Source organism: Astyanax mexicanus, unplaced genomic scaffold (genome assembly GCF_023375975.1).
Source record: "Astyanax mexicanus isolate ESR-SI-001 unplaced genomic scaffold, AstMex3_surface scaffold_31, whole genome shotgun sequence".
Taxonomy (NCBI): Eukaryota; Metazoa; Chordata; class Actinopteri; order Characiformes; family Acestrorhamphidae; genus Astyanax; species Astyanax mexicanus.
The window spans coordinates 6,801,787-6,821,066 of NW_026040041.1; the positions used below are offsets into that span (position 1 = coordinate 6,801,787).

The window sequence follows — 19,280 nt, forward strand, 5'->3', positions numbered from 1 at the left end:
CGCTAGCCAGGCCCCGGCTAGCTTAGCTTATCCAGCCCTGGCAGCAGCTGTTTTTTCCGTGAGCAAACCGGATAAATATGACAGCACCCCTGATCTGTGTAGAGGTTTTTTGCTCCAGATGTCGCTATATTTTTCCAACATGCCTTCTACCACCGACAGAGCTCGTGTTTCATTTTTTGTTTCACGTTTAACCGGCAAGGCTTTGGATTGGGCTACTGCTATCTGGCCAGTGGTAGAGAATGGCACCTATGAACAGTTTCTGAACGAATTTCAGATGGTTTTTGATCACCCTCATCAAGGACAATCACAGGGGGAGTTATTACTACTTCCGGCGCCGACGCGAGTGGCTGCCTGTTCCAGTAGCTCCGTCTCTTGTGTGTTTTTCTGAGTTTTTTTACGTTTATTTATCGTCTCTGTGCTACTACACACGTCTAGTGTGCATCTTATTTATATCCTAAGGATATTTTTTTGTGTAAATATGCGGGGCAGCGAGGAATACCGTGTTTATTCCCGGGAAGAACTGCTAGCCCTCCGACCCGCGGGACGTGGGGGCATTGTCCACACAATACCGGATGATCTGAGAAGGAGGTACCGAGGTTGCAGGGCCGGCGCTATGCTAAAGGCTAAGCTAAAGGCTAAGAAGTCGGAGCAGCGCTGGAGGTACAAACCCTCAGTTCCGTCGGTGGTTATGGGGAATGTTAACTCACTGACCAACAAAACCGACGAGCTAGCCTGTCTGGTGAAGAATCAGAAGCTCTACAGGGAGTGTAGCGTGCTGTGTTTCACCGAGACCTGGCTCACCCCCGACACGCCGGATGCTAACGTGCAGCTACCCGGCTTTTCTTCAGTGAGGGCGGATCGGGACCCGGTGCTTTGCGGGAAGCGGAAAGGTGGAGGAATCGCGCTGTTTATTAACAACAGATGGTGCAACCCTGGACATGTGTACGTGAAGGAGGTGATCTGCTGTCGGGATATTGAACTGTTAGCGGTGAGTCTCCGACCTTATTACATGCCGCGGGAGCTCTCTCATGCGATCCTCGTCTGTGTTTACATCCAGCCGAGAGCGGACGTGCAGGCGGCGTGTGACGTCATCCACTCCACCGTCGCAGCGCTGCAGACACAGCACCCTGACGCCTTCTATGTGATCACTGGTGACTTTAATCACGTAACGCTGGACTCTACACTGCCTGCCTTTTTCCAGTTTGTGGACTGTCCCACCAGGAAGAACAGAACCATAGACTTGCTGTATGCTAATGTGAAGGATGCATACAGGGCTATTCCACTACCACCGCTGGGGAAATCAGATCACAATCTGGTGTTCCTGCAGCCTCAGTACAAACCACTGGTACTGAGGCAGCCCACTACCACACGCTCATTCAGAGTCTGGTCTCCTGAAGCAGAAGAAGCCCTAAGGGACTGCTATGACACCACTGACTGGAGCGTGCTGCTGCACCCACATGGTGAGGACATTGAGGGGGTGACTCACTGTGTTACGGACTACTTGAATTTCTGTATGGATGTTGCTGTTCCCACAAAGACTGTACGCTGCTTTCCAAACAACAAACCCTGGATTACCAGCTCCGTCAAGGACCTCCTCAACCAAAAGAAGAGGGCGTTCAAAGACGGAAACTTGGTAGAGCTGAAGCGCGTACAGGGGGAACTCAAGGTACATCTTAAAGAGGCCAAGGAGTCTTACAGGAAGAAGGTGGAAAGAAAGCTGCAAGACAACAACATGAAGGAAGTCTGGGGTGCAATGAAAACCATCACTGGGTGCAAGAACAACAACGGCAACCCAGTAGATGGCGGTGTGGACAGAGCAAACCAGTTCAACAACTTTTACAACAGGTTTGACTGTCCTGCTCCTGCTGCCCCCTCCTCCTACCCTCCTGCAGCATCACCAACATCTTCTCCATCTCTACCATCATCACCACCATCTCCATCACCTTCAACTCCAACTCCACCATCTTCATCACCACCACCATTACCCTCACCTCCATCTTCATCAACATCATCACTGTCATCATCATCATCACCACCACCCTCACCTCCATCATCATCTTCATCACCATCAGCACAATCACCCTCACCTCCACCATCTTCATCAGCACCATCATCACCCTCACCTCCACCATCTTCATCATCACCACCATCAACACTATCAACTGGCAGACAAATCATCTCCTCCAGTCCACCAACCTTTACTGCTTACCAGGTCAGGAGACAGCTGAGGAGACTTCACCCCAGGAAGGCAGCTGGCCCGGACAGAGTGTGCCCCAGAATGCTCAAGGCATGTGCTGTTCAACTGGGTGAGCCCCTCCAACATGTTTTTAACCTGAGTCTGCGTATAGGGAGAGTTCCTGCCACGTGGAAGACAACCTGTCTCATTCCTGTTCCCAAGAAGGCACACCCGAAGGAGCTGAATGACTACAGGCCTGTTGCTTTGACATCTCACGTGATGAAGACCATGGAGCGACTGCTGCTGGACCAACTCAGACCTCAGGTCCACCATGCTGAGGACCCACTGCAGTTTGCGTACCGGGAAAAGGTGGGAGTGGAAGATGCCATCCTCTATCTCCTGCACAGAGCTCACTCTCATCTGGACAAGGGGGGAGGTGCTGTGAGGGTCATGTTCTTCGACTTCTCCAGTGCCTTCAACACCATCCAGCCCCTACTACTGAGAGACAAGCTGATGGAGATGGAGGTGGATATGCACCTGGTCACCTGGATCACTGACTACCTTACTGGGAGACCACAACATGTCAGGATCAGGGACTGCTCCTCTGATACAGTGATCAGCAGCACAGGAGCACCACAGGGGACTGTTCTCTCTCCAGTCCTGTTCACACTGTACACATCAGACTTCAAATACCACTCGGAGTCATGCCACATGCAGAAGTTCTCTGACGACACTGCAATCGTGGGGTGTGTGCGTAATGGTGATGAGAGGGAGTACAGAAGCCTGGTTGAGGAATTTGTGATGTGGTGCAAGATGAACCATCTGCAGCTGAACATCTCCAAAACCAAGGAGATGTGCATAGACTTCAGGAGGTCCAGGCCCTCTGCTCAGCAGCCAATCTCCATCGAGGGGGTCGACGTGGAGGTGGTCAAATCCTACAAATACCTTGGTGTGCACCTGGACGACAGGCTGGACTGGTCAGTGAACACTGACTCCCTCTACAGGAAGGCTCAGAGCAGACTGTACTTCCTCAGAAGGCTCAGGGCTTTCAACATCTGCCAGAAGCTCCTCCTGATGTTCTACCAGTCTGTGGTAGCCAGCGTCCTCTTTTACACTGTTGTGTGTTGGGGAGGCAGCATCAGCAAGAGGGATGCTGGACGACTGGACAGGCTGGTGAGGAAAGCTGGTTCTGTGCTGGGATTAGAGCTGGAGTCCTTAACACCACTGGCAGAGAGGAGAGCCCTCAGCAAGCTGCTGAACATCATGGACAATGTTCACCACCCTCTGCACAGCACCATCACCAGGCAGAGGAGCTCATTCAGCGGCAGACTGCTGTCCCAGTCCTGTTCCACAGACAGACTCCGAAAGTCTTTTGTTCCTCAGGCCATAAGACTGTTCAACTCCTCTCAGCACAGCAAACTAAAGACTCTGTGAAACTTTTTCATTCCGGCCACTCTGGCCACACCATGGACACACCCCCAGCTTTGGACACACTCTCAGACTTGCTGATGCCTAGAACACTTTTTATAGTTCTACCATATTTTGCACTAGTAGCTCATTCACTAGTTAATTCATCTACTGTTTACGTATCTTTTGCACTGTTTACGTATCTTTTGCACTGCTTAATTTAAGTTATTATATAACTGTGTATTTGCACTTTCTGTTTGGCTGACATCAGTTATCCTCACTTTATGCACATCAACTGGTGTTCACCGTCTATTGTGTTCAACTGCACTACCTCCATTCTCCATTACACACACACACACACACGAAGACTGTACATTTACATTTACACTGTATATTCTATTTCTTATTTGATTGTATTTATATGTATCTTTATATTTTATATTTTATCTTTTTTAACTTTGTGTATTGTGTAACCTGCTGCTGGATGCCAAGAATTTCCCCCCGGGGATCAATAAAGTATCTATCTATCTATCTATCATTGGTTCGTTTACGCCAGGGAAACCGTTCTGTTGCGGATTATGCGCTGGAATTCCGTACGCTAGCGGCGGGTAGTGGATGGAATTAGCCAGCTTTGCGCGTTATGTTCCGTAATGGATTACTTCCGGACATTTTAACCGAGTTAGCTTGTAAGGATGACGGTCTTCCCATGAATGACTTGATTTCCCTGGCTATTAGACTGGATCAGCTGAAACGTAACTCGTTTGTTGGTCAAAAGAACACTCCCACAGCGGCTCACCTGGCTACTCCCCGCGCTACTGGATTTACTCCCCGGTTCTCCACCTCACCTCGACCTGCTGCCATTTCCTCTACTCCAGAAGAACCGATGCAAATCGATGCTACTAGGCTATCGAGAGAGGAGCGGCAACGACGCATCCAAGCCGGTTTGTGTTTATATTGCGGTGGAACTGGTCATGTGCTGCGGAATTGTCAGATTCGACCCCCCCGAGTATTAAATAACAATAACACTCCTGGCTTGTCCCGCGGTGGGCTCTCCCATGGTTTCCATGGCAACCCGGACCGTCCATACGAGCCACCTGCTACATACTCGGGAAAGCGTGTGGAATCCTCTCCACACGCTAAAGGGGTAAGCGGTCTATACTCTGACATGATTTCTAAATCTATCTTCATATCTATTGTTCTGCTCTGCCAGTCTGCTTCTCCTTTTGTGTTTCCAGCACTAATTGACTCCGGTGCCGAGGGTAACTTCATGAACCACCAACTGGCCAGACAACTCCAGATCCCAATAGAACCCCTGGATAACCCTGTCAAACTGTCTGCTGTGGATGGGAAACCAATTGGACAGGGAACCATTTCCCACACCACCGTTCCTGTCAGAATGAACGTCAGCGCTCTGCACTCTGAGGAGCTCAGGTTTTTTGTCATGATGGACTCTGATTATTTTGTTATTTTGGGTCTCCCTTGGTTGAGAAAACATAATCCATTGATTTCCTGGTCTAATAATGAAATTATGTCCTGGTCTCCATATTGCCATAAACATTGTATTACTACTCCTAAACTAAAAGTCCAGTCTACCACTGTTGAGAGTCCTGAGCCTGAGTCTCTTGCACATATCCCAGTTGAATACTCTGATCTTGTTGAAGTCTTCAGCAAATCTCGTGCCACACAACTCCCACCACATCGCCCTTACGATTGCGCTATTGATCTCATTGACAATCAAATACCCCCCAAATCTCACATTTATCCCTTGACTCAGACTGAGGAACAAGCTATGGAGGAGTATGTGCAGGAGGCCCTGGCTCAGGGTTTTATTCGTCATTCCACTTCTCCAGTTGCAGCATCATTCTTTTTTGTAAAAAAGAAGGATGGTGGTCTTCGACCTTGTATAGATTACAGACAACTTAATGCAGTTACTAAAACTTACCCGTATCCACTCCCTCTAGTGCCTGTAGCTTTAGAACAATTACGAGGGGCTTCTGTCTTTACCAAATTGGACCTTCGTAGTGCATATAACTTAGTGAGAGTAAGGGAGGGAGATGAGTGGAAGACTGCTTTTTTCACCACAAGGGGGCACTATGAATACCAAGTTATGCCTTTTGGCCTCAAAAACGCCCCGTCCGTGTTCCAGTCCTTTATAAATGATGTCCTACGTGACATGTTAGGAAAGTTTGTGATTGCGTTTTTAGACGACATTCTAATCTACTCATCCGATCTGACCACACACATTCCCCAGGTCCGCGCTGTCCTATCTCGTCTGCTAGAAAATCAACTTTTTATCAAAGCTGAGAAATGTGAATTTCACCTCTCCTCTATCTCTTTTCTGGGATATATCATTAATGCTAAGGGAGTTTCAATGGACAATAATAAAGTCCAGGCAGTAGTAGACTGGCCCATTCCCAAATCAGTAAAGGAACTGCAGAGATTTTTGGGTTTTGCCAACTTCTATAGACGTTTTATACGCAATTATAGCTCAGTAGCAGCACCACTCACTAATTTGTTGCGACATAATACTAAAACTTTAGTTTGGTCTGAACAAGCGCACAATGCTTTTTCCACCCTTAAGGGAAAGTTCACTTCTGCCCCTCTGTTAAAACATCCTGATCCTAAAGAACCATTCATTGTAGAGGTTGACGCCTCCAGTGTGGGAGTGGGGGCTGTACTCTCTCAAAGATTAGGCTCACCCAGTAAAATGCATCCTGTGGCCTATTTTTCTCATAAACTTTCTCCTGCTGAACAGAATTATGGTATTGGGGACCGCAAACTCTTAGCCATTAAATTAGCTTTAGAGGAATGGAGGCATTGGCTGGAGGGAGCTTTACACCCCTTTGTAGTTATCACTGATCACAAAAATTTAGAGTTTTTGAAATCCATGAAATGCATGAACTCACGTCAGGCTCGATGGTCTTTGTTTTTTGCTCGTTTTAATTTCACTGTTACTTACCGACCAGGGTCCCGTAACACTAAAGCTGATGCACTCTCGCGTATCTATGATGAAAATAATTCAGTCATCTCAGAGCCCACCACTATTCTAAAACCAGAGATAATTTTGGCTCCTATCAGGTGGGAGATTTCGGAGGAGATTAGTCAAGCTAATCAAATTACACCTCCTCCCGCACAATGCCCACCTAACAAAACATATGTACCGAATCAGTGTAGAAATAAATTAATCACATGGGCTCACACTTCCCCATCTTCTGGACATCCCGGTGAGACCCGCACCTATCAATTATTGGAGGGTCGATTTTGGTGGGAAAACATGCGTTCAGACATCCATGAGTTTGTATCATCCTGTACCATTTGCGCTCAATGTAAAATTCCCCGTACTCTACCTGCCGGTAAATTAATACCATTACCAGTTCCAGCTCGACCTTGGTCCCATTTGGCAGTAGACTTTGTTACAGATCTTCCTGATTCCATGGGTAATACAGTCATTATGACTGTCGTTGATCGTTTCTCACGTGGTGTTAGGTTCATTCCCTTCGCTAAATTACCCACTGCTTTTGAAGCCGCTGAAAGCCTGTTTAATCAGGTATTTCGTATTTTTGGTATTCCCGAGGATATAGTGTCTGATCGCGGTCCTCAATTCATATCTCAAGTCTGGTCAGCATTCATGAGTAGGTTGGGTGTCTCTGTCAGTTTGTCTTCCGGTTATCATCCTCAAAGTAATGGTCAGTGTGAAAGGATGAACCAGGAACTAGGGAAATTCTTACGTATATATTGTTCTAACAATGTTCATGATTGGGCCCAATATCTCCCCTGGGCTGAATTGGCTCAAAATTCTCTTATCAGCTCTTCCACTAAGTTAACACCCTTTCAGTGTGTCCTAGGTTATCAACCTCCGCTCATGCCATGGTCAGCTGAACCTTCTGATATCCCTGCTGTAGATCAGTGGATGCGCCGTAGCGAGGAGGTGTGGGAGGAGACTCACAGACGTATAGAAGCCGTGTTAGAACAACACAAACAGCAGGCTGATCGTCATCGTCGCGAGGCCCCGCTCTACTCCCCAGGAGATCGCGTTTGGCTATCTACCAGGGATTTCCGGCTCCCCGAAGGCAACAAAAAATTATCAGTTAAGTTTATTGGCCCTTTTAAAATAATCAAAAGAATCAACGAAGTTACATACCGTCTTGAATTACCTTCTAATTATCGTGTCTGTCCTTCTTTCCATGTTTCTTTACTTAAGCCGGTTATCCCTGGTCCGCTGGATGAGACCTCGCATGGGATGCTGCCTCCTCCGCCTGTGCTCATGGATGGTGGACCCGTCTACGCGGTGGAGCGCCTGTTAGACTCCAGAAGGAGGAGGGGAGCCCTGGAGTACCTGGTTGATTGGGAAGGCTACGGACCTGAGGAGAGAAGCTGGGTTACTGCAGCAGACGTCCTTGACCCATTGTTGGTGGAAGAATTCCATCGGTCGCATCCGTCTCGTCCAGCACCACGCCCTCGGGGTCGTCCAAAGAGGAGGTCTCCTGACCCTGGAAGGGGTAGGCGCTATAGGTCTGCTGCTACTCGGTCTCTCAGTTCCGTCCGCGGCTCCAGGAGGGGTCGTCCCAGGACCAGGGGTCGTCCCAGGACCAGGGCTCCTGTTCAGGCTATCCCCGCTTCGGGTTCTCGTGTCCGTCGGGCCTCCGGGCGGAGAGGGGCGGTTCCTGTGTGTCGTCCTCGTCCTTCGGTTCTTTCGGACTCCTCGGGGGGAGGTACTGTCAGGTCTCTAGGATCTCCTCTCACACACCCGAACTCTATTTCACAAAATCCCACTGGCCATGACGTCACCGTCAGCCGCTCACTCTCACCCAATCGCGTTACACTCCCCCGTTCAGAGTCACCTGTATTCTAAGAAGTTCCGGTTCATAGTAATTCCATGTTTTGTATATATAGGGTTCGGTTAACGTCTGTTCTTCGCGAGGTATTGCCGACTCATGTTGCGTACTGAGCGTTATTCCAAACCCTTTTCTGTCTGCCCTTTTGTTATGATCTTTTTGCCTGTATTACGGATTTTGCCTTTTGTCTTTGCCCTTATTGGATTTGTTATATTATCGGACTGTCTCTCTGGCTTTGGATCTTGGACTGTCTCCTGTATTACGATTCCTGCTTCCAGTGTGAGTCTTGTTCAACCTGTTCTCTGGCTGTGGTATTCTGTTTATAACTCTGTAAATAAACCCGCCTTTACCTTTTACTCGGCGTGCGTCTCTCCTACCTGTCTGGCGTTACAATGTTTATTTTTTATTTCTAAAACTATATAATAATAAGCATCTGTTAAAATTCTAAAACAGCAGAATGCCGGTGTCTGCTGAAATACAGCTATTAAATCTGTGTACTGAACATAAATATAAATCCTTATAACTGTCATGCAGATTTTTAAGTATAGTCTATTTTTATAGTTGATTGCTGAAGGCTCTGGGTAAGGTTTTTTTATTTACCGTATTTTTCGGGCTATAAGGCGCACTTAAAATACTTATTTTTTCCCAAAAATCGTCATTGCGCCTTATAATGCAGTGCGCCTTGTGTATGGATTTTGCTTGTGTTTACTGACCTCGATTTTATGTGGTACACGGCGCTCTGTTGTGCAGAATTCCTCACCCACGCCAGAAAAAGATCCCCCTCTTGGGCTAGCGCGCGGTTACCTTTGACTGCCGTACTGCCTCTCGGCTGTGGCTCAGGGTAGCTAGTTTCCACTGTAGCTCCGTGGCCAGAACAAGGTGCCGGTAAACTTTCCTTTCCACCCGTTCTGGGGTAATAGCACAAACTGTTTCTTTTTAGCGCCTACTTCTAAGTAAAGTTAACCTCTTAACACGCGCTGGCCCACCGGCGGGCCAGAAATATTTAATATTTCATAACTGGCTGTGTTTCTGAATAGTTATGAACAGTTACAGGTTCAATATAGACATCCAATATAGCATTTTAAAGCTTAGAATCTCTGCTTTTGAGCTATTTAGTCTATTTAGCGGAATATCCTTTCAGAAAATAAACATTTAGGGCGAAATATGCCTTGGTTATGATTTTAATAATTCATAACTCTCATATTTGCATTTATCGTTCGTCCATATTTCATCGAATGCGGTCATGTCATACACCATTCGAACCGTCTGGCTCTCCGGATTCCAGAACTGTGCTTTTACTGTAGGATGTATGTTTCATGAATTAGAGCTGCGTCAGAGCGCATGTTTCCAGTAATAAAAGGCTCTCCGGTCACTGCCGCCACCCCCCGAACACACACCCGCGCTCAGCCACAGGTCCTACCTTCAAAACGCGTCCAGACTAAAGAGAATCCATCAATCCAGTCTCCTGTAATCCACAGTTATATCCAAACAGCGCTGGAAATCACTTCATCCAGAAATGAAACTTATCCAATCTTTATCTCTGTTTTAAAACCGTTTTATTCACCGAATTTGGCACAACACGCTATTACAGTCAGAAGCCTCGCGGAGTAATACGTACTTGCTGTGCTTCAACATAATATTATGGTCTGTCGGAGCGTTGCGGCTACCGTTGTCAGGAGCGTCGCGGAGTAATACGTACTTGCTGTGCTTCAACATAATATTATGGTCTGTCGGAGCGTTGCGGCTACCGTTGTCAGGAGCGTCGCGGAGTAATACGTACTTGCTGTGCTTCAACATAATATTATGGTCTGTCGGAGCGTTGCGGCTACCGTTGTCAGGAGCGTCGCGGAGTAATACGTACTTGCTGTGCTTCAACATAATATTTTGGTCTGTCGGAGCGTTGCGGCTAAGTTTAATTTAGTGCGCCTTATAATCCAGTGCGCCTTGTGTATGGACTAACACTAAAAATAGACCGTTCACTCATCGTGCGCCTTATAATACGGTGCGCCTTATAGTCCGAAAAATACGGTACTGTGGTAAGGAAGTGATGGTATGGGGTATGGGCGCATGGTGATCGTGATTCAGTTTTTGGTGCGCGACTGACCATTGAATTTCAATGTCCTCTCACAGGATCAATCGTGCAACGCATTTTTCCGCCGCCAAGATAGAAAAACGCCAGATATTTACCTGAACACGTCATTTCCAGACCACCACGCCCATCAGCGTTAATATATTCCAGAAGTCCATTGCTAGTGCGCGAGGTGTAAAAATAGACTGTTGATGTGGTTTACAATGGCAACGCGCCACGCTACACGCCTTGCGCGGGGTGTACGATAGGGCCCTAAACCCCCATGTAGAAATATGGTGTTAGGAAGTTTGAAGTGGTCTCATAGTGTTTCAGACTACAGAAAAAACCTAATTAAAACCAAATTTCAGAATATCCCAGCTCTTATTCAGAAACAGAGAAACCCCTAGATGTGTTTTTTACCTTTTTTGTGGATAAACTTAATGACAGTAAAAAAAACAATTTGATTATAGATCAATTACAATTCAAAGTCAGAATTCTAGAAACAGTAGTGATTAAGCAGCTCTGTTCAGATCTCCACAACAACAGCATTCATTTGTTTTTTCGTCAGGACTGTAGCACTGAAACCAGCTTTACTAAGAGTAACTAATTATATGCTTTTTCACTTGATAGGGGCAGCACTTCTTTTTCTTTCATACACAATCAGATGGCCAACTCAGTGTCATGCAGCCACGCCCTTCTCTATGGGTCCAAGTAAAATGGGCCAGATAATGAAAGTGAACAGGGGGCATCCCGTAATTATATGTTCGGCAGTCTGTTGAGGTTCGCCACACTCGCAAGGTCCATAGGTGGTGTGGCAGGTCTTCTCCTTTTACACCACCACCTGGTCCCTGATGAATTGTTGGATGTGTGAAAACCAAGCTGTCTCCCATGTCTGCTTCCAGGATGCTGCTAGCCAAGCATCCCTGGAGAGGTCCTCAGGGATAGTCTGTAGCATCTCTTGTGCTGCCTTGTTGTATGGACGATGAGACTTGAGTCCTGGTGGGGCCGGTGTTGTAGTGACTCTGTGCAGGGTGTGCCTGTTATACTTCTGGGCTTTTCACACCAGAGTGAGGGTAGCTGCTTCCCGCCAGAAATTAGTTGGGGCAATTCCAGAAAGCACTGAGAGGTAGGACACGGAGGTGGATTTCATGCAGCCAGTTACACAGGGCGCAGGGTGTTATAGATGGCAGTGTCTACCTTGGTCACGTGTGGGGTTCTGCTCCATGAAGGGGAACATTATTCGGCTACAGAAAGGACAAGGGCTTTTGAGTGAAGATGTGTAGGGTCTGAGGAAAAGCTCCCTAAATTGAACTGGCTAACCAGCAGTAGAGCAAGACCATTGTAGTTACCTTGGCCTTAACTTCATTGAGGTGCTGCTTATTGGAAAGTGTTCCAGGCGAACACCTAGGTACTTTGGGGCTTGCTGGAACTTCTGGCGGTTATTGCCAACTAGTGCTGGACGATATGGCCAAAATTTATATCACGATATATTCCTTAATTTCGGTCAATACGATATAATTTCGATATCGATATAAATACTTTGAAGGCCTCAGAAAAACTGCTAGGACTCTGTACACTAATGTCTGAAATTTTAAATTTAAGTCTTTAAAGCCTCCTCTCACAAAAAAACTGTATAATACTTTATAAATAAAAAATGATCAGAATAAATCAATGCTCACTTTTATTTGCATGTAGCAAAATAAAAACATGACATCCCTGTCAAACACAAACCTATAACCTATATACAAATTACCAATATAAATAACTTTACATTACAACAGAGGCAGAGCTTCTTAATCTTTTGTAAACATATTTAACAGATCAAAGTGCTTCAACCAGAATAGGCAATACAAAAAGCCTTCATATATATATATAAAGGGAACATGATATCCCTGTCAAATAAACAAACCTATATCAACTATAAATAACTAGATTAGATACAACACTACAAAAGTGTTTTAGCCAGAATAAGGAAGATATTGTGTGTAGTGAATCTGCTTGAGGTGGAGGAACGGATGTATTACTGTTGCTGGTCGGCTTCACTCTCCAGAACAGTTTGGAGCAAGCTGAAGTCTGAAGTTTATCAGACCTTTGAACGCTGAACCACTGAATTAGACCTGCCTCCCTCAACTATCCGCTCATTCTTCATCTAAAATGTCCTGAGCTAAACCGAGCGGGTTAGGGTCGGTTTCGCTTCATCGCGGGTGGGTGGGTGTTTGGTGCGGAGCGGAGCTGAGATCCGCTCGGTTAGGGTCGGTTTCTTTTCATCGCGGGCAGGTTTTAGGTGCGGAGAGGAGTGCAGCCGAGATCCGCTCTGTTAGGGTCGGTTTCGCTTAATCGCGGGTTGGTTTCAGGTGCGGAGAGGAGTGCAGCCGAGATCCGCTCTGTTAGGGTCGGTTTCGTTTCATCGCGGGAGATTTTAGGTGCGGAGCGGAGAGGAGGCGACCCAGGTCTAGTCTAGCCTTGCCTAGCCTAGCCTATCTGGCTACGTGCCTGTATGATTGTGTCATCACACACTGACGTAGCCCGGCTATGTTCAGGGCTGCAGTGAACTGACGCCGCTAAAAAACGCCTGTCTGTAAATAATACATATCGATATGTCACAAAAATTATATCACCGTTATTGAAACATTTCTTATCGCGATAAATACCGATATCGAAATATTGTCCAGGCCTATTGCCAACATACACACCCAGTTCCCTTCTTGCTTCCCGATTGTTGAGATGGTATGCTGCGGACACTGTCTTACGCACACTAAGCTGCATATGCCACTTTTGGAGGTAGTCTGCCAGGATGCCCATGTCTTGGTTGAGACCCTTCCATCACCTTCCATGTTGGGTGTCGTAGCATGATTGCCAAATTGTCTGCATAGACTTACTTGGTAGATTTTGTTTCTGGCAGGTCGTGAATATAGATGTTTAACAACATTGGCAAGAGGACGAAGCCTTGTGGGACACCATTCCTCAGCCTTCAGAGCGTGCTGGTCTGGCCTTCCCTGGTCAGGACAATTAAGCTACGGTTCGCAAGCATCTCCATGATGAACCTCACTATATGCCAGTTCGGGATAGTCCTCAGCAGTTTCAGGTGTAGCCCATGGTGCCACACAGTGTCACAGGCAGCACTGCCATTCTTGTACTCTAGATCGTAGTACTGCATTTGACACGATCAGTTCTAACCGATAGGTTTGAAAATCTTATAGGAATTAAAGGATCTGCTCAAAACATTTCTCTTTACACAAGATTTTGGATACGTTTTTTTTATAATAATGTTTATCTGTATGTGTAGCCTGCTCTTTCTATTAGCTATAGTGCTTCATTATCTCTGTAACATTAACACTGAACACATACCATCACCTACTCACACTCATAACTCAGAACCTGTTTCTACATTATCTATAGCTCTACATTATCTCTTAAATTCTCTTCTCTTTAAATTCTACATTAATTTACATAATGAGAAATCACATGACTCTCACTGGTCTGCAGTTTGTTAGCGAGGCCTGTCTGGTTCATGTTTCTCAGGACGTGCAGTGTGATCTTCAGCGCTCCCTCTCTGACACCACTCTGATCCTCCTCATCCTCCTCCTCTCTCCCAGAGCATGCTGGGTAATCCAGATTCTTCAGGATCTTCTCAAACCTCTTCAGCTGATTCTTTACCAGAGAGATGACTTTGTGCTCCAGCTCCTGATTAAACACATGGTAATATATGGTAGTAAGACCAGAACAGATAATAGTTTTATAAAATCATTTGTGGTTTATGTCAATATAATGTTTTGGATATGGGATGTGTTGTGTTGGATTGAGATCAAGGGCAAATTCAAGATTTATTTAATATTATTTCTAGCTCTCAGCAGTCAGAGCTTTCTCAGAATGTAACAGAACATGTTTTTTTTATAGTGTAGAACTGTTTAACAGTTGAACATGAAAACATAATGTAATATATGTGGCTCTAGAGCTTTGACTGTATTTATATTAAAGTAAAATTTTTGGGATAATCTGGATTTCTGCACTGATCACTAATAAATGGTCTTCATCATAAATTAAAGCGTGACATTACTGATGTGTGACTTAATCATTATGTAAATTTAGTTTAAAACCTGACACAAAAGGTTTTATTTCACAAACATATAATTGCATTATGTCTCTCCATCTGGAGACAGATTCTATCAGGGACAAATGGGAGACAGAGCTTGGGAGGGAGTTGGGTGATGAATGGTGGTCTTCTTCGTCCTGTGCCAGACTGGGCTTGATGTAATTAAAGCTAGTTCACAGGGCCTATTATACTAATGGCAGACTAGCTTAAATCTTCTCGAACACTGATGCCACTCTCCCAAGGTGTGGCTCTGATTCGGCTGACTTACTGCATATGTTTTGGTCAGGCAAAATTATTCATGTATTATTTTTTTATTATTATTATTCATTTATGTTATTTTTTTAAAGCTCACCTTCCGTCGTTTTTTCTTTCATTTTAAAATGTCTAGTTGTGGTCTCTAGTATGAATGAATGACATGTGACCCGTTTTTGTAAAAAAAAAAGTGCTCAGGTGTCTCTGTATAGCTCTTTTTTAATGGACTGTTTTAGGGGTGTGTCCAAAATGACCGGATTCCAGCTTTGCTCATGAATATTCATACATGCAAACAGCATGCAAATATCTCTCCTCTGATTGGCTAGGAGCACTGCGATGCCTCTCCACCGCTCTGCCGCTCACTGCCTCCCACCTCCTAACTGATGAGCGGTGATGTTGCGTCGCTTCAGCTCCGCCTCTGGGAGTTTCTCGAGCGAAGGTGGGCTGGTCTGTGAGTTTCTGCCTACGTAGGCAGAAAGATAATTCAAAATTCACCCGTTTTTCGGAGGGGGGGAGGGGGGATTTCTTTGCTTAGCTCCTGCAGACAATGGGGGCTGCAAAACAGTTTAATGTGCAGGTGTACACATTCAACTCGGAGAGACCTACTGTATTCCACAAAAAACAAGAAAAATCGGATTTTCGCGGAAGGTGACCTTTAAAGTTTTACCATTTTGTTGTGTGTTACATGTATATTCTTTGTTAAGTATGAAAATGGATGACTTTTGTACAAATATTTTGACTGTATGCTAGTCTGTTTTTTCCTTGAAGTCATCAATAAAAAAAAAAAAAAAAATTAAGCAGAGTTAAAAATGCATCTTTCTTCTTAATTGATAGTTTAATAAACAGTACATTTAGTTAACTGAACAGTAATATGTTGGATCTAATCTGAAATCACATGTATTAAAATGAACAACTATATTTTATAGCACATAACTTCATATTTAAAGTTTGGCATTAATCACACCTACACACCTTTAATATGAAGTCCATATTTCTCCTGCTGATTTCTGGAGTCTCCTTCTGGACTCTGTCAGAAAACATAACATTAACATATGTTACTAAATGGTGATTGTGAATATATCTACAGAAAGAAAGTTCCAGAAGATCAACCACCACTGCAACACTCCACCAACCTTCACGCTCACCAAAAAGTTAATTCTAGATTTTATCAGATCAGAGAATCATGTTTATCACAGTCTGGTGTTTTTTTGTAAAATCCAGATGTGTTTTTTACAGAGGTGAGGTTTTTGTTTCCTCCATAAAGATCAGATAGCTGGAGAGCTGCAGTGATGGTTTATCTGCTGAAAGTTTCTCCCATCTGCACACAGGATCTCTAGAGCTCAGTCAGAGTGATGATTATATACTACACTGCCCAAAGTATTCATTCACCCAATCAAATCATTAAACTCAGGTTCCAATCACTTCCATTACCACAGGTGTACAAAACCAAACACCTCCACACACAGACTGATTCTATTTGTTAGAATTTGTATTAGTAGAATTGTTTTCTCTAAAGTGTGTATTAGTATAGAAGTTATAGTTGTAGAATTCAGAGAAAACATAGAAGTGTCTTTTTCATCTTATTCTCCAGAGTCACGTCATCCTTACCTGAGATCAGCAGAACTGTTGTCCTCTCTGAAGTCTATAGGTCGACCCATTGACTGGTCACTCTTCATGGAGACACAGCTGGGTTCAGGTGAGTCTGATCTCTTATCCTGATCCAGTCTAAAACACAACCAGTATCAGACACCATCTACAACCTTTCCAGCATGTTGGTGTGATTCTACATTCATGTGATTTTGATGGTAAATGAGTTTATAATTGGGAAGTTGAACTTGAACAACCTCTCAAGCTTTAATTTCTAAATCATGTTTCTCACATTCTGAGAGACTTTCAGGAACATCTCAAAGACGATTTAGAAAAATGAAGTTGAGACATTGTTAAAAACATAAATTAAAAAAGAATACAGCAATTTGCAAATCCTTTTCAATTTATATTGAATTGAATTAATTTAAAAGACAAAATATTTAATGTTCAAACAAGATAAACGTTACTGTTTTTAGCAGATATTCACTCATTTTGAATCTGATCGTCTACAACACATTCTAAAGAAGTTGGGATGGTTTTTACCACTGTGTTAAATCACCTTCCCTTTAAAAACTCAATAAGCGCTCGGGAACTGAGGACCCTATGTGTGGTAGTTAAAGGTCAGGAAGTTCAACTAATGGTTTTCTGAAGTGTTCCTGAGCCTGTGTGGTGATTAATATCCCTTCCAGAATGATGTCAGTTATTAATGCAGTGCCGCCTGAGGGGTCAAAGGTCACGGGTGTTTAATGTTGGTTTTTTGCAGCTTACTTACAGAGATTTCTCCAAATTCTCAGAATATTTTTTTTAGTTTAGTTTAGTTTATTTCGGTTCATCAAAGTTAAACACTTTTATACAAAGTGACAATAATAACAGTGATTAAAAATATTAAGTGCACACATGCTTTCACACATGAAAAATAAGTAAAGAAAAGAGAAAAATAAAAAATATATATAATAATAATAATAATAATAATAATAATAATAATAATAATAATAATAATAATAATTATAATTAGTTATCAAAAATTCTCAGTTTCAAACCTGATAATGATTGAAAAGGTGTAATCTGAAGCTAATGCTTATTTTTACTGCCCTTTTTAAATCTTATTGTCATCTTATATAATCAAATCAAACACATAAATAATACAGGAGTATGTTAGTGTTAATCCACATATCAGAGACTCCCATCATTAATAGTAGTTAATTCCTCATATTTATAAGAGCTTATCATCTTATCTTTAAACATTCTTTTAAATTTACAAAGTGTTCTACACATTCTTAAATCTTTTTAACATTTATTCCATAACCGAACCCCTTTAACAGATATACATCTATTTTTTAAATCAGTTCTTACTTTTGTTTTTTTAAACACACACCTACTCCTCTAAGTTCATATTTACTCTCTTTAATTTCAAACAGCTTCTGGATACAGATAGGAAGTAAATGGTTTTGTGCTTTGTACATTAACAGTGCAGTTTAAAGGTTGACTATATCACTGAATTTTAAAATATGTAGATTAATAAATAATTTGTTGGTTGGTTCATAGTGCGTTTTTTTACTTATAATTATTATAGCTTTCTTTTGTAATATGAAGATTTAAAGGTTTAGTGTTGGTTTTATATGTGTTTCCCCACTGCTCCACACAATAGCTCATGTATGGAACAATGAAGGAACAATACAGTATATAAAGTTAATTTTGATTCAATATATCTTTAGTTTTATATAGCATTGCAAAAAGTTGAATTGTTGCCAGCATCATTTATGATTAACATTCATGATTAACATCATCAATCTTAATTTTAACTGTATTTTTTTTATTTGTCTTTTACCAAATATTATGAATTTTGTTTTACTTAAATTCAGGGATAGCTTGTTTATATCAAACCATTTCTTTAAGACTGTCAGTTCCCTTTCCATCGTATTCAGTAGCTGTTCCAAACATTTCTCAGAGCAGTATAGATTAGTATCATCAGCAAATAACGCACATTTTAGCAATTTTGACACTTTACAGATATCATTTATACACAGTGTGAACAATATCGGTCCTAATACTGAACCTTGTGGAACTCCACAAGTGACATTCAATAATTTAGATTTTAAATTATTTATTTGTACATATTGATACCTGTTATCAAGGTAACTCTCAAGTCATGAGTATGCTGCTCCTCTAAAGCCATATCGTTCTAATTTGGCCATTAATAATTCATGATCTATAGTGTCAAATGCTTTTTTTTTTTTAAATCTATAAACACCCCAACAGCATATTCCTTGTGATCCACTGCAGCTGATATATCTTCTACAAGATGCATCACCGCCATTGAGGTGGACCTATTTACTCTAAAACCAAACTGTTGATCATTCAGTAAATTGTGTTTGTCTATGAAATTATTTATCCTGTCTACAAATATTTTTTTCTAATTTTTTTTGAGAACTGGGAGAGCAGAGAGATTGATCTGTAATTTGAGAGCTGGTGAAAGTCTCCACTTTTATAAATTGGAATAATTTTGCTATTTTCATTTTATTAGGAAATGAGCCTGTTTTAAGAGACTGATTACAGATATATGTAAAAGGTTTCACTCTACATTCTATTATAGACTTAACTGTACTCATTTCTATTCCATTCCAGTCTGTGGATGTTTTATTTGCAAATTTTTTTCCCAGTATTTCATTTTTAACTCAGTGGATATTTTGTGCCAGTGTTCGGGGCAGCTTCGCTAGGACGCGAGAAGCTGAAGCCCCAAAATTAAACAGTGAGGGAAGCCAGGCACTTGTGAGCAGCTGAAAGTTCGCTTGCGTGGGTTCTGATGTATCCGTGGTAAGCTTGGGAGGTCCAGCGGCCGAGGATTTTAACTGTATGATCAGG

General features: G+C 43.1%; 1 protein-coding gene across 14 annotated transcripts in view; it reads right to left on the bottom strand.

Moving 5' to 3' along the window:
• Positions 1–19,280, bottom strand: part of LOC111188855 (NACHT, LRR and PYD domains-containing protein 12-like) — an 859,751-nt gene that overhangs the window by 382,644 nt on the left and 457,827 nt on the right. For 12 of the 14 annotated variants that reach the window (XM_049472886.1, XM_049472880.1, XM_049472882.1 and 9 more), the window contains one exon: positions 16,440–16,556. The exons of the other annotated variants lie outside the window; for them this stretch is intronic. In XM_049472886.1, coding sequence (XP_049328843.1) covers positions 16,440–16,556 — 117 coding nt within the window. The remainder of the gene's footprint in view (positions 1–16,439; positions 16,557–19,280) is intronic. 14 annotated transcript variants of the gene reach the window in all.